Here is a 14841-nt window from a genome sequence, read left to right as displayed (position 1 = left end):
AGTAATGAGTAAACTAATATGCATTCCCGCTCCTCCATACCAAAACAAAAATATAAATAAAAAAAAAAAAAAAAATTGCAATGAACTAGAAAAATGATCAAAAAAGGCTATGGTTCAGTGGTAAAACACCGGTTCAGCATTGTTTGTGACCTGGGGTGCCCCCTTTCACGGACCAATAAAATAAAGTAGTATTGCACCTATGAAATTTTTATGCATTGAATAAGACTAGTGTGAGACTTCCTCCTTTTTGCTAACAAGCGCACGCAGAGAGAGAGAGAGAGAGAGAGAGAGAGAGAGCATAAAAACATGATTTAGATAACAAAGAAATCATTTGCAATGCTCATAACAAGCTTCATGGTTTACGTCCAAAAAATGCATGTATAGATTGAGTGCACAATCAGTGGTTGCACAGACCATTTACTCAACTTTCTCCACACCTAGATAGATAGGGTACAAGCACTCTAATGCAAACAGAGCAAGCATAGAACATCTTCCTCCAACCTCACTACACTCTAGCTTTCTAAAATATTAACTTTAGAAGTTGAATTAACATCAATGACATAGGCAACAGAACACACTGCTGCAGAAAATATGGATGTTGGACAAGCCGCACCTAGTATTAGATAAAAATAAAATAAAATTAAAGAGTAAAGAAATGGTAAAACTACTCTAACTTCAAATATAGAAACCCTTCACTTTCATTGAAGCCTTGATTTCGGCTTGTCAAGATCCAACCTTAGCAACCATTAAAGAGTAAAGAAATGGTAAAACTACTCTAACTTCAAATATAGAAACCTTTCACTTTCATTGAAGCCTTGATTTCGGTTTGTCAAGATCCAACCTTAGCAACCATTAAAGAGTAAAGAAATGGTAAAACTACTCTAACTTCAAATATAGAAACCCTTCACTTTCATCGAAGCCTTGATTTCGGTTTGTCAAGATCCAACCTTAGCAACCTTCCTCTGCTGAATTTGGCCTGTCAACGGGCATTGCATCTCTGTCCAACTAATTGGAACCATTGTCCCACCTATGGTAATATTATCAAGAGATCAACTCTGGTTAATACACAACAATCTAGAAAAAAAATATTTTTCTAGGGCAAATTATGTATTCAACTAGTTAGAAAAAACAGTAATATTTTCAAAATACAAAGAAGGGGACGGGCGGGAGAATTACCTGCTGGGCTTTCCGCAGATACAACACCCAGTTCATTTTTTGCAGTCGATAGATAATATGCCCTGGCATCTCCAAGGGAGAGCTTACAGCGTGCAGAGTATTAAGGCTAACAATTATCGTCAAATGATTAAAAAGTAATTGAACATACAACTGACACAAATACAGGATACCATTGACCCTCAGCAAAACTGTATCCTAATAATTTGCCTTAGGAAAAAAATCTCAATGGGTGTCACCCATAGTTGTCAAATTGAGAATCATATAGTGAATTCCCATTACATGCATGATAGATCCACTCAATTGTGAGTAATACTTTGTCCATTCCTTATAAATGAAGTTGATTTTCATGAATTAACAAACCGGATTCCTAACAGTCGGGAAAAGTTCCTGAAAGCTTCAGTTGAAAAAGATGCAGGTTAATGATGCAAGTTGCATGGGTAACCCACTGCATTGATTTAATGATATTTAGAAGACAAAACACACACACCAGCAAGCATGTTGTGGTCCACAGGTCCTAGATTAAATTATATGTCATAAATACATTTTCTTATTTGTGCATAATTATGTTAAGGAGACTAGAACTTGAGTCTCTTTGGGGGAATGTGAACTAAGCTGCTTGGATGCCCCAAGGGGACAAATATATGCCATAGACTCAAATAAAAAGAGCATAGATGTAGAGATAGTCCATATTGTTTATATGTTTCACAAACCAAAAAACCATGGGGAATAATAAAACTACAGAAAATGGGTTTTTTAACAACACTTTAAAAGAAGGGAAAATTAATGAAATATAAAGGCACTTTCCTTGCTTGAGTTCACTGTTTCAGGTAGTACGTCATCAGTCATGCCATCAATGGCGTCCACACAAAAAAATTGAACATATACATATGATATTACCAAATTTCAGGTAGTACGTCATCAGTCATGCCAATTAGTGTAAACCTCCATGCGTGTTTATGCAAAACTCATAGTCAATTTTTATTTTATTTTATTATTATTATTATTTTTTTTCAGATTTATTGTAGAATGATAGTAGAGGGGTACCAAACATTAAAGGATACAACTAAAGCTCTGATAATATCACCAGGGCGAAAGGAAGAGTGCATATCCACTTTGTCGATCTCAGTTGCTCTAACATCTTGTTGCCTGTTAGAAATCAACCAACACAGTTTTCTTCATATGCTTCTAAGACTGACAAGAGTTAGATTACATAAATCATAAATATAAAATACACGTTTAAATATTTAAATATTATGACAAAGAAGATATAGTAATGAGAACTCTATTCAGCCTACAGATATACTACTGTCAGGATATCACACCATCCTGTAGTAGTAGTAGAACCAAAAAAATTAAATAAAAAAAATGGTTATAACTTAATCTGTAGCTTATTTTTTAAAAGCAAAATGTGATTATGTGGGTGTTTGGGAAGTTGTTATTTTAGTAGGCTATTTTTGTTCAAATGTTTGTGTTTGGGAAGTTAGTTGGATTTTTTTGTAGTTGGATGTGATGTTTGTGGGAGAAAAAGTGAAATGATTATAGGTTTGATGTGACATTTTGTCTTATTGGTTATTTTAACCTATTTTGTTTTTTTGTAAATTTTAGCCCAAAAAGCCCCAAAAAAGCCCTTCCAATCTATGTTTGATGTGTTCTTATAACCAAAAGTTATGCCACTAAAAGCTGCTTAAACCCAAAATATATATGTACAAAATTACAAAATTTGTCTATTCACATCATAGAAGTCAATTCAATGCAACCTATGTTGCAAGATAAAAGACTAACCACATCCATAGAACCAAAAACAAATTTAAAACAATTTAATCTGAAATTCACTTGGTAAAGATGACTAGAAATTCTTCTAGTCCTTGGAAATTTAGTAACAGATTTTCAACGCCATAAAAAAGAACAAGTTTAATACCTAATAGTGCCAGTGAACTTTTCTCGCACAGATTTGGGCCCAACACACATTATATCCGTTGACGCCATTCTAGCCATCACTTTAGTAACCTACCATTAGCCAACAAACAATCTATGAAGTGAGGTTCACCTAACCAATGTATATCACACAAAATAAAGAAGTAGCTCACTTGTGATGACAAGAAAATAGCAGCTTAGCTAACAAGATTTAATACAAATAAGAGAAACACAGATGCACGTTCCTCTTTTTATCAGCAACAAAATAGAATTAATATACAAGTGCGATGAAGGAGGTCCAAAGGTCCACCACAAAGAGAAGTGACAAAGAATTTCACACACCACTCTCCAAAAGTCATTTTCAAAAATCAAGAGAATTGTTGGATATGCTTTTAGTTGTGTCTGCATAGTTTCATGCCCAACACAACATGATGCGCCTCCATAAAGGGTGTGCGCTTCTTTCAATGTAACATAATAGATATCCAATGATGATAAATGAAATGGTAAAAGTTTGCTTCTCTGTGTTTTTTTTTTCCTTCCTTTTTTATGTATCTAATGCTCTCACACAATATTAACATACACAAGATAAAAAGGACTATTCTTTTTATTACATATGGTCTTATTCATTTGATGTCTCAACAGTTTTCCAAGAAAAAAAATCTCTTCCAAAAGTATATTTTTTAGAGAAACAAGCAGAGCCTTAGGCTAGGCATTTTACCATGAACAAATGAGGATAAATAACTGAGAGGAAACTTACTCGTGCAATGATAATAGAACCAGGCTCAGGTACAGCTCCATGGGCCTTGTGACCTGTAACTTCTACTATTGGTCTCTAAAAAATGATTAAAAAAAAAACAGCAACAAATTATTGTTGTGAGAAGATAAAAAAAAAGAAGGATTTGTAAGTTCAAAGCCTCGAACAATGTTATACAAACATGGTAATAAGAGTTTTACACGAACCTGAGTCGCAAATATTACATGAACATGACCATCAATTTACTATGATAAACATGTAATCTATTAGGATTCCATTGTTATAGATACTATTTGGTGTTGCATTATGATAATATTGGGTAGCAATGATAACAATATTTTTTATCATACCATCTATCTAGCTTATAATTATTTGGTATCTATAGTCTTATATCAAAATGTTTTGGGAATTTTTCTGTGCTATTTTAATGGAAATCACGAGGCATTCCAGTAAATTTGCAATCGTGAAAGTTTATTACCTATCTCAATCTGTACTAATTGTACTTACCCACTCTCTCTCTCTCTCTCTCTCTCTAAATCTTAGCTTTCAAGGTATTTTCTTCTTTAAAAAAAAAAACTACACAAATCAACCCTTAACAATTTCCAACAGGTAAAGAACATAAACCTCCCCCCCCCCCCCCCAAAAAATAAAAATAAAAATAAAAATAAATTATGGGATTTAAACTAATTTTTTTTAGATCGATCTACTATGTGTTTTCTGTTTCTGGATGAAAAAATATTCAGAACTATGACCATGTATTAAGATACTTTCATTTTCCTGGCACTTTCCGAGCAGCCAAACAGAGCTTTTCTCATTTATTTTCCTTTTTCAGCTTAAACCCAAAACCCTAAGTTTTTTTTCAAAAAAAAAACAAGTAATGAAAGTTGTGGGGACCTGGTCGGAGGAGTCGGGCGGAGGAGGGAGAACGGAGCGGCGACCGGTGAGGGAGGCGTAGACGGTGTTATTGTGGGATGCGACGTAGGCACCCTTCCCTGCCTTCAAGTCTGTCGCCTTCCCCAACACGTCACCTGGTGTTACCAACTCTCTCTCGCTTTCTCTTTCTTGCATTCTCTCTCTACAATTTTCTCACTCTTCCGCTTCTTTCTTTCTTTCCCCCTCTCTCTCGAGCCGCGGAGCAGAAGCGCCAGTGGAGTGTTTGGTCGGAGAGAAAGCAAGGGAATGGGGGATTCTTGTAAAAATAAAAAATTATTTCCGGATTATTTTTTATTTTTTTTGTCTTGTTTAAAAAAAAATAATATTGATTGAAAGTTTCTACAATGTTAAAAAATAAAATTTAGACGAAACTTCTGAATAAAAAAACATAAGAAGCCAATTTAAAAGCAGTTAGCTTTTATAATAATAAAATTTTAAATTATTAATTTTAAATATTTGAAATAAGCTATAAATTTATTTAGACCTCGTTTGGCAAGTTAACATTTTAGCTAAAAAGTCAAAAAAATCTATAATCAGTACTAAAAAGTCAAAGATTCATTTTTCTCTCTACTTTTTGCACATCTTTTCATAAAAAGACAAAAAATCACTCTAAATATATTAATTTTTTTTACCTCATATTTTAGTTAAAAAGTTACTAAAATAACGTATTCTCTAACGAAGCCTAGTAAAACTTATAATGATTTGTGGAAAAAAAAAAGAAAGTATTTTTAGAATTATTTTAAGGACAAGTGTTTAAGGATTTCAAATAAATAAAAATATTACAAATTACTATAGCTTAATAAAACCTCTTACATAAGCTACACAAATTAAATAGGTTATAATTTTAAATTGTAACAAAATACCATTAATCAATATATTCAAGTAAATAAGTTGATTTGAATAAATAAATAAAGTAAATAAGTTGATTATAAGCGAGGCATAAATCTTGTGTCAGTTAAAATAATGGTCCTTGTGATTGCAGGTTTGGCTAACATTGCGCACACAGTTTTTTTTTCCATTTTTTTTTTTTTTTTTGATAAATAACATTGCAGAGAAAGATGTTAATAATGAATTTCACTCTAATCCGAGCTAGACCTACCTCAATGGCTCACTCTTTAGTTATTTGAGGTAAAAAGTTACAATATAATTTCCTATCAAAATTGAAGAAAATACAGTTTGCATAACACCACATAATATATTGTATAACCAAAATTGAACTGCAGCCCAACAACATTTTTTAAAAGTCACTCTCTCTCCGATAACATCCCTGAAAACATGTATATATACATTGCTGAAAACATGTATATATAACATTCCTGAAACTCATTCCTGTGCCTGAATCGTTGTGTGCACTATCTTCAGAACCATCATCAAGAAGCGTTGGACAAGCCATCACCGGAATCCTCTGACTCTGAACCATGGTCAATCATCTTGTCTAGTGAATCCACATCCCCACTATCAGAGACAGTGTGTAGTCGAAGCTTCTCTGCATCTTCACTGGCAAAATTTAAAAACCAGAAAGAATTTAAGAAATTATCAGTGAAAGTTCTAAAGCCAGGCACAGATAAGCGACTGAAAATTCAAGGGATGAGGTTTACTCTGCAACTCCGAATATTTCTTTCACGATTAAGGAGCTATCTCTTGAACAGAACTCGGGCAGCTGGTCCACAAAGTACAATAAAACCTCCGATCAATTCAACAATAATAAAATACAGGAGGACTAGTTTAATCAAAATACAAATCAAATGTCAAATCAACAGACAGAAGACATATCCTCGAACTAGGGGTAACCTCTAGGGTTAGAGAGAAAAAACAGAGCGCTTAGCTCAATCAAAATCTATGTTCTTTAATTAAAAACTAAGTACAATAGATGTTATATCACCCATTTATAGACTACAACTAAAAGTAATAAGACACTTAAATCACTAACTAGACATTTACAAACTGATAACACATAAGCATAAGACTCATTCTGACAATTAAGGCATTTATTCTTCTACGTCAAGAACAGTTGACCAGACCCCAATGGCAGATTAAACAATTCTTAGCTCTTCAAACCTCAAAAGACCATATTAAAAATATGGCTTTATTTATTTATTTGATAGACAATTTTTAGCCTAAGATAGTTATAACGAAAACTTAGTTACAATAAAAAATTAGGTACGAATGTTTAGGAAACCAGCTTGAAAATATGGCGAGTTCTGATAGCTGGTTTACATATTCCTTAAGAATTGAATCAAAGACAGATGGGGTTAAACAAGATAAGCCGCTGCTTGATTAATAAAATAACTCAAACTTAATAAATAGTGGTTGTTTTGGGCTACCATTACTAGCAACAACATCCATTGAGCATTATGATATATTATTTTCAATTTATTACGAGCTTTCAACAGATAACAGATAGCTACAAGTTTCCCATTAATTGCTTTTTCAATCTAAGACAAAAACAGAGAAATTCTTGGTGAAAATAACATAGCAAGTGAACTATGTTCTCAAGTTCAAAAATGTAATATACAAAATATGAAAGGAACATAGCAGCGGATAAGGTCACGACTTTGGCCATTAAGCCTCTTACCTCAGATAGATAATAGACCTTCCCAAAAAGAGCTTGCACAGCAAGTTTTCTCTTGAAACCCTTCTCAGAATATCCCGATATATCCATCACAACCGGACCTACAATACATAAAACCAACCATCAGCAACCAACAGCGTTGCATCAATACTTTTTAAAATCGACAACGATGAACCCACACTAAAATACAGTTCCAACTTCTAATTTTGTTTTTCTTTTCAACACATGCCCTTTAGTGATACCCATCTCTGAAACATGCAATGTAGACATAACTTCCAGACCATGACACCATGGGATATACTATTGAGACTTGTTACAGATAAATTTATAAGCATAAAAAAGCACAAGTGATCATGGATGTATTACAAAATATCAGAAGATATCGATTGTCACTGTCAGTGGTGATCGAAAAAACCTCACAATTACCAGAGAACCTATCAAATTTCTTGAGTAACAAAGAACCATTATCATCAACATCAAATGAGAACTCAACCTAAATGGGACCACTCACATCCTTCTTAAAACCCCCTCCACAACTCCATCCAAAAACCCTTCCTCTGCCTCATCACCCTCCCTCACTACTTTAAACCCAGGACCCGTCTTCATGTCCCCTTTTACAGCATCAGCCCCACAATCTACCACCCCTTTACTATTTTTGTGAAACCAACTGACCCCATTCTCCCCCTATCCTAAATCTAACAGCCCTCTCTAATCCACTGTTCCAGAATCTTAGCAAACACATTCTTCCCAACTCCACAATGACATGCCTCCATAACCAACCCCCTCTCACAAACACACTAGCACCAATAGCCACTCCCATTTGTGCAACGTCGCCATCAAAATTGTTATGCTTCCTAGAAGAGGAACTGCAGCAAGTACGAAAGGTTACTCTTGCATAAAACAACACAACTTATACGATAAAAAACATCAACATTGTGGTGAGAAAAAATATAAATTTTACATTGATGCAAACTTCAACTTGATGCAGTAAATGACTGAAGAAGTCAGATTTGCCAACAAAATTAACTTTTATATGATACATTTTTGCAGATAAAAACTGTCATGTGTGGAAAAATTATAATAACTAGCCTTGAGCACGTCAAATGTAGACACAGACCCATGCACGAAGGCTATAAACAGCTATTGCCATGTATAAATAACGGTGAACATTAATCCAACTAAGAATCTAAGTTGAATATTTGCAAGTAATTAACATTTTCATATAGCTAAATATGACGAAGGTCAACCAGAACATGCAATTAACATATACAATAATACAATGAATTGCCTTTGTCTTTAACAATCCGTCTTGAGATATCATTTAAAATTTCAGCAACTTGAGAATCATCCAACGAAGAAGCTTTCCTCAGCTGGATCAGGTTTGCAACCAAGTTTGGGTTGAAGGGCTTCTCATTCAATGCATAACGAATGTATTTGCGCAAAATCTCCTCCATGCCAAAATCTGTCTGCATACGAATTAACATCATGATACTCAAAACAGTTGCTTGACAAATATTAACCGTGATGATAGGACAAATCACATAAGCATCTAAGAGCACAATCAGAATAAATTATAAAAGAAAAGAAGTAAGCAACATATAACTTGGAATGTGATGGGAACCTGTAAAGCAGACAATGTCATATAGAATATGAAAGAAGTTAACCTTGAAGACATCATCTATTGGCATATTTGGAGGAAAAACATATTTAAAAGGACATGTATAAAAACTTTAAGATGTCTAATTTTGTTTGAAAAAGGGATCAACTTAGTTCAACATCTAATCATAAACAAAGGAAGATCTAACAAATGGCATGATATTTCGAAGCAAAAAAGACAGCACAATAAAGTATGAAAACTGCATCTTTAACCATACCTTAGGTCAAAATCACACAAGAATGAAGCAATCCAATGAATTGTGTGTAAATAGAGTTTCAACATGTCCACTATTGCATGAAAGAGATAAAAATGGATCTGCCAATCTTACATTCACTTAGATGGGGGGGAAAAAAAAACATAAGAGATCAAGTTAGGGGGCATATCCGTGCCATGTGCCTCACCTTTTGCATTAGTCCCATCAAATCCGATTGTTCTACTCCATCACTTCCTTTTTCAAGTAACTCGTCTATCGATTTGCAAATCATAGCATTCTTATTGACCTGAAGACGTTATGCCAAGTTAGGAAGCAATTACTAAATTGTTGAGCAAAATAAATCAAAAAAGAAGACTAGTTCTTGAATCTGGGTGAAGTGTTTCAGTTCTTAAGATTGCCCAAACTACATCATGGTTGGACAATTCTTACCAACAATGTATTCAACCAACCAAATATAGGCAATGGAAGTACCCTAAACAAAATTTTGACTAATCAAATGTTGTTATAATTGAAATTGATCTCCTTTTCTTTTCCATTAGCGTCACTTTTTGTACACCAAGTGGTTGAGATCTTGAAGTTCCATATTTCAATTACAGATCATCATACATACTCACCTCACTGAAATTGGGTCCAAGATACAGTTGGGCTTGGGCATACTTAAAAGAATAATGGTTGATTAAAAAATAATATAATCTAGATAGTCAAAAACTCCTGATAATGATTGTGCAATGTCTGTATTAGAAAAATGAAATGAAAAAATAAAACTAAGGATATCTCCAGCCCATACCCTTTACCTGTATTAAATTAAATTAGAGTAAAATAACCCCCAACACTGTCTCCACTTATTTACTCAAACTCATATCATATCAAAATGAGTTTAACTCGAATCGAGTGAGACTCAACTGCTTACTCAAATTTTACAAAGCTATTTTGTGCTTTTCAAATTTACTGCTTAAGAGTTTTATCCATTGGAGTGTTCCATATCAAATAAAGCTTTTACTTAAATTTAAGTAAAAACTGGAAACTGGGCATCTCCAACCAACCCTTACCCAAATCTTGACTCAAACTTAAATTTGAGCAAAACAACCACTCAAATCCCCTCCATGCCTTTACTCAAACCTATACCAAATTGAGTTTTACTCAAATGTTGACTCAAGTCAAATCAGGGAGACCCATTTCCTTTACTCAAATTTCTATCCCACATAGGTGCTTTTAACTAAATTCTCCAAGTTCTCCATTACCCCCAACTCCTAAAACTTGACACTCAGTAATTTTACTCGAATTTGAGTTTTATCGACTGGAGTGCATGATATCGAAAAAGCTTTTTACACTTTGAGTAAAAGTACAAGGAATACTAGCACGACTTAAAGTCTGAACATATTTTTGTCAACATGGATCGAAATTCGAAAGCAGATAATCAGAATAAGAGCATAGAGAGAGATAGAGAAAAAAAGGGAAGAAGTGAGACCAATTTGCGACGAATCTCCTTGGGGGAATTGAACTTGCGGACGGTCTTGACGAAGGCGATGACGAAGGAGATTCCAACGTAAGCCAAAGGAAGTGCGAGAATCCACGGCAAGGAGCTGCGGCCAACTCGGGGACCCGGAATCGCCTGCGTGACTGAGCCAGTGAACTCCACTAGGTCCAGCGCTTTCTCCTGAATCCATGGCAAGTCCTCTTCCACCTCTTGTTGTTGTTCTTCTTCTTCTACTACTACTTCTTCTTCTGATTGCTTCTTTGTTTTATCATCATGAGTGCTAGGGTTTGTATTCCTCGGCGCGGCTGATGCTGAAACCATACGAATTGGGGAGGAGGAGGAGGAGGAGGAGAAGGTAGAGAGGGCCGATGAGAAGGGAGTGTGTCTGGGTCTGATTGTGAGAATGGTGGAGGGGAAGAAGGAGAATGCAGTAGCATTAGGAGAAGTAGTCATGGTAATTATTCTTCGTCTTCTTCTTGATGGTGTTGGTGTTGGTGTTGATAAGCAGGGAAGAACAAGGCTTTCGGTAGAAGAGGAAGCCATTAGTGCCGACGACGCCATTGAAGTTGGGGTTGCGCTGCTGCGGTGAGGCTACCTGCCTGCCTACCTGCCCTCCCACACTACTGCCACTTGGGCTTGTTAATTTTTTTATTTTTTTTACGACTACGGCTATTAGCTCATCAATTATTTTACCTCTTTTATTTTCTAAAATTCTTTTTTATTACAATAATAATTTCAAATAAAATTATTAAAAAAATATATTACTAATAATTTTAGAATATTTTACCTTATAATTAAGTCTATACATTCACTACATCATAAGTTAAAATTTATGAGAGTACTCATTTTCATCACCGTCCATCTCTCTTCTTCAAATCCTACCTTTAAAAGTCTGTGTTTGACAAGTGAATTTGCAGGCTTTTTTGGCTATTTTAGCCACAAAAAACAAAATAGGTTATTTTAGCCATAACAAACAAAACATCACATCCAACCCATAATCATTACATTCTTCTCTCACAAAAAAACTCAAAAAAGTCAAAAAGCCAAAAAGCCCTTCCCAAACCAAACTTTTAAGCCCAGGCTAAAATAGTCAAAAAAGCCAAAAAGCCAACCCACTTCCCAAACGGAGGCTTACCCATCTTCAAAATCTTAAAAATCTTTTGGTGACAATATTCCAACGGTAATGGTAACAACCATTTGATTACCTATACTTCTCTAAGAATGACAACGAGTGAAAATTTTCTTAGCAACCATAATTCCATAAAATGGGAAGAGCACAACAATAAAAACTCAGATAATGTTTATAACTTTAATGATATTCTTAACTTAGAGGATATTGGTTTTCTAAGAGTAAGTTTCTTGAAAAGAATGGCAAAAATAATAAAAACTGTTCGTCAATTTTGTGGGATTGAACTTCCAAATATATGACCAAAATTTGGAAATACAAAACTGAACATTATTTATTTGTTTGACAACAAGTAACCGAATATTTCTTATTTGCTCAGAAACAGATAACCAAACATTATTAATGAACCTTTTCCCAACTTTAAAATCACAAAACCCAAGTAAGATAAGGAACAATAATTAAAACTATTAGAGAATTCAAAGAAACTCACCTAAGAGATCATAAATCCAAACTCGTAGAGATCATAGAATCCACAAAAAGAAAATTTTGAATCAACAACAAAAAATCCTACACTTATTTTCTCAAGTCATCAACAAGTATGTAAAGATGAAGTAGTAATCACCTTCGTGAGTTTTGTCATGTTTTTGGGAGAGAGGTCTTTCAGAGCGTGGGGATGTGTATTCAATTGAATAGGTGAAATATTTTCATAAGGATAATTTTGGTATTATTTGAAGGGAGAAAAGAAATTTTAAAGGGTTTAGAATTTACAAGCGAGGGGTCCAAAGAAATAGGTGATCTAAAATAATTGATGGAATGTTAATAGCAACACTCTTTTTTATTTTTTCTGCTTTTTATTTTTTAGGTAAATTACTAATACACCCCATGCAATTTGTTTAAAATGCAAATTATTCTATATAATTTTAAAATTTGTAAATATCTTTTTTATTTAATAGAGTTAATAGAAAAAATAAGGGTAAATTACAAATACATCCCTTGAGGTTTACTTAAAATATGAATTACCCCATGTAGTTTGAAAAATTACAAATACCTCCCTATTAAAAAATTTTATTTAACAGAATTAATTGAAAAAATAAAATTTCTAACTATTCACCTATACAATAATAAAATTATCTGAATTATTAATTAAAATAAAATTTTAACATTATTAAAAATTGTTAATTAACTTGATAATTTATTAATAAAATGGCCTATTTGCTATGAAATTAGAAATCTTAAGAGGCATAATGTAATTTCTAGAATCACAGGAGGTAATTTGTAATTTAAGTAAACCTCAGAGGGTGTGTTTGTAATTTACCTAAAAAATAAAATTCCTAACTATTCTTCTATACAATAATATAATTACTTGAATTTTTAATTAAAATATTTTTCTAATACCATTAAAAACTGTTAATTAACCTAATGATTTATTAATAAAAAGAACAATTTGTTATGCAACTAGAAACTTGAAGGAGGACGTAATTTTTAAAATTACAGCAGATAATTCGTATTTAAAATAAATTTTAGTAGATAAATTTGTAATTTATCTTTTTTGGGGGTGCTTGTTATTATTTAATAAAGTTAATAGAAAAAATATGGGTAAATTACAAATGCATCCCTTGAGATTTACTTAAACTATGAATTGCCCCATGTGGTTTGAAAAATTACAAATACCTCCCTGTCAGAATTTTTTATTTAATAGAATTATTTAAAAAAATGAAATTTCTAACTATTCACCTATACAATAATAAAATTATTTGAATTATTAATTGAAATAAAATTTTAACATTATTAAAAACCATTAATTAACTTGATAATTCATTAATAAAATGACCTATTTGTTATGAAATTAGAAATTTTAGGAGGCATAATGTAATTTCTAGAACCATGAAATAACTAAGAGGGAAAAATATGGTCTGGATTGGGTCATGGTAATACCAGGCAAATTGTGGGCCGAACACATTTGGGCCGTGGTATCTCGGGTCCACCCAAAAGTGATTTTTTGCTCGGTAATAGCAAGGGCATGTGGAACCGGGCTACTTCACCTTATCGGCACGGAGACCGGTCAAGTAAGGGTTCCATGGTTTATACGTTGTGCGGTTGGAAAGCACGCATCCATAGCTCGGCGTGAAGGCTCATGCATGAAGCTCGGCCGGAAGGACTTTGGTTGACCGGCATGACCAATCTCAAGCTTGGCTTCGCCGGAATACAGTTGAGCATGGCCGGAAAGGAGCTCGGTTGTTGGGGGCACCTGGCCATGAAACGCAGCTTGGCCGTTGACAGCCGAGATGCTACAGCCCGACTGCCAAGCTCCCAATACAGTGGGCTGGCAGTCGGGTTAGGTGATGTTTAGCAAGATTTGTGCTGACAAATGGGATAGCAGAACCACGTGTCAAGAGATCACTGGGAGTAGATTTGGGGCGCAGAAGGTATATAAGCAAGTCTGCGCCCCCATGCTGGACAGACGAACATTGGGTAAGAGAAATACTTACACTCAACTCTCTCCTCACTCTCTCTATCCACAGGTGTGTGCTAACTTGATCGTCGGAGGGGTTTTTCGGCCACACACCGCCGGGTAGCTTACTGCTGTTGTGCACGCAGGTGATCGGATAGAAACGGAGCTTGGAAGCAAGGAGTGCGGGCTTGCTTGAATATTTGTTCCCCGCACAATTGGCGCCGTTTGTGGGAATTTTGCAGACAAAACCTTGTCTTCCAGGCTCGTTTGATCACCGTCCATGGCGAACAACGAAGAGATTCCGCTGTCCGTCGTCGACGGAGTTACCCTGGAGTCGGGCAGACAGAGAGAAGGGCATCCCACCATTGTTCCTCCGATGGCGGACCTGGAGACTTCTCCAGGAGGACACTCAAGAGACGCGCGGGATAAGCGTGGAAGAAGTTATGGTCATTCACGGAGTCCAGACGGTCATCGGCGGTGGAGAGAATCGCACGCCAGACGACTGGAACACAAGCTTAGGGATCAAGATGCCGTCATCCGGCGAATGGCGGCGGAGATGGAGGATC

General features: G+C 34.8%; 2 protein-coding genes across 3 annotated transcripts; both read right to left on the bottom strand.

Annotated features, from left to right (window-relative positions):
- Positions 1-310: 310 nt before the first annotated feature.
- LOC114305850 (Nucleic acid-binding, OB-fold-like protein) lies at positions 311-5734 on the bottom strand. Its single transcript, XM_028250980.2, has 6 exons — positions 4739-5734; positions 3848-3922; positions 3095-3183; positions 2238-2322; positions 1177-1258; positions 311-1027 (listed from the first exon to the last, which is right to left on the bottom strand). Exons 1-6 carry the CDS (start codon positions 4910-4912, stop codon positions 936-938), a joined length of 597 nt encoding a protein of 198 aa, XP_028106781.1. The 5' UTR covers positions 4913-5734; the 3' UTR covers positions 311-935.
- A 139-nt stretch (positions 5735-5873) lies between these two features.
- Positions 5874-11376, bottom strand: LOC114305849 (ribosomal RNA small subunit methyltransferase J). Of its 2 annotated transcripts, none has more exons than XM_028250978.2 (6): positions 10689-11376; positions 9408-9506; positions 8638-8815; positions 7353-7450; positions 6376-6437; positions 5874-6274 (listed from the first exon to the last, which is right to left on the bottom strand). In XM_028250978.2, exons 1-6 carry the CDS (start codon positions 11256-11258, stop codon positions 6148-6150), a joined length of 1134 nt encoding a protein of 377 aa, XP_028106779.2. In that variant the 5' UTR covers positions 11259-11376; the 3' UTR covers positions 5874-6147. The 2 variants fall into 2 exon arrangements, with proteins under 2 accessions (XP_028106779.2, XP_028106778.2); XM_028250977.2 differs by having other exon boundaries at positions 8620-8815; positions 10689-11370.
- Between the last annotated feature and the right edge of the window lie 3465 nt (positions 11377-14841).

This window comes from Camellia sinensis, chromosome 1, assembly GCF_055761805.1.
Source record: "Camellia sinensis isolate YWXY chromosome 1, ASM5576180v1, whole genome shotgun sequence".
Lineage (NCBI taxonomy): Eukaryota > Viridiplantae > Streptophyta > Magnoliopsida > Ericales > Theaceae > Camellia > Camellia sinensis.
This window is presented reverse-complemented; position numbering and strand designations above follow the sequence as displayed.

Bases quoted from the DNA above. Each gene is read 5' to 3' on its own strand.
- LOC114305850 (XM_028250980.2), bottom strand. From the start codon at position 4,912: ATGCAAGAAAGAGAAAGCGAGAGAGAGTTGGTAACACCAGGTGACGTG. The intron at 3,184-3,847 runs GTAAGTTTCCTC...GGCTAATGGTAG, and splicing joins GTTCTATTATCATTGCACGA to GTTACTAAAGTGATGGCTAG. The intron at 1,259-2,237 runs GTATCCTTTAAT...GCACGCTGTAAG, and splicing joins ATATTATCAGAGCTTTAGTT to CTCTCCCTTGGAGATGCCAG.
- LOC114305849 (XM_028250977.2), bottom strand. From the start codon at position 11,258: ATGGCGTCGTCGGCACTAATGGCTTCCTCTTCTACCGAAAGCCTTGTT. The intron at 6,438-7,352 runs GTAAGAGGCTTA...TTTGTGGACCAG, and splicing joins AGGTCTATTATCTATCTGAG to CTGCCCGAGTTCTGTTCAAG. The intron at 6,275-6,375 runs GTAAACCTCATC...AAATTTTGCCAG, and splicing joins GAAATATTCGGAGTTGCAGA to TGAAGATGCAGAGAAGCTTC.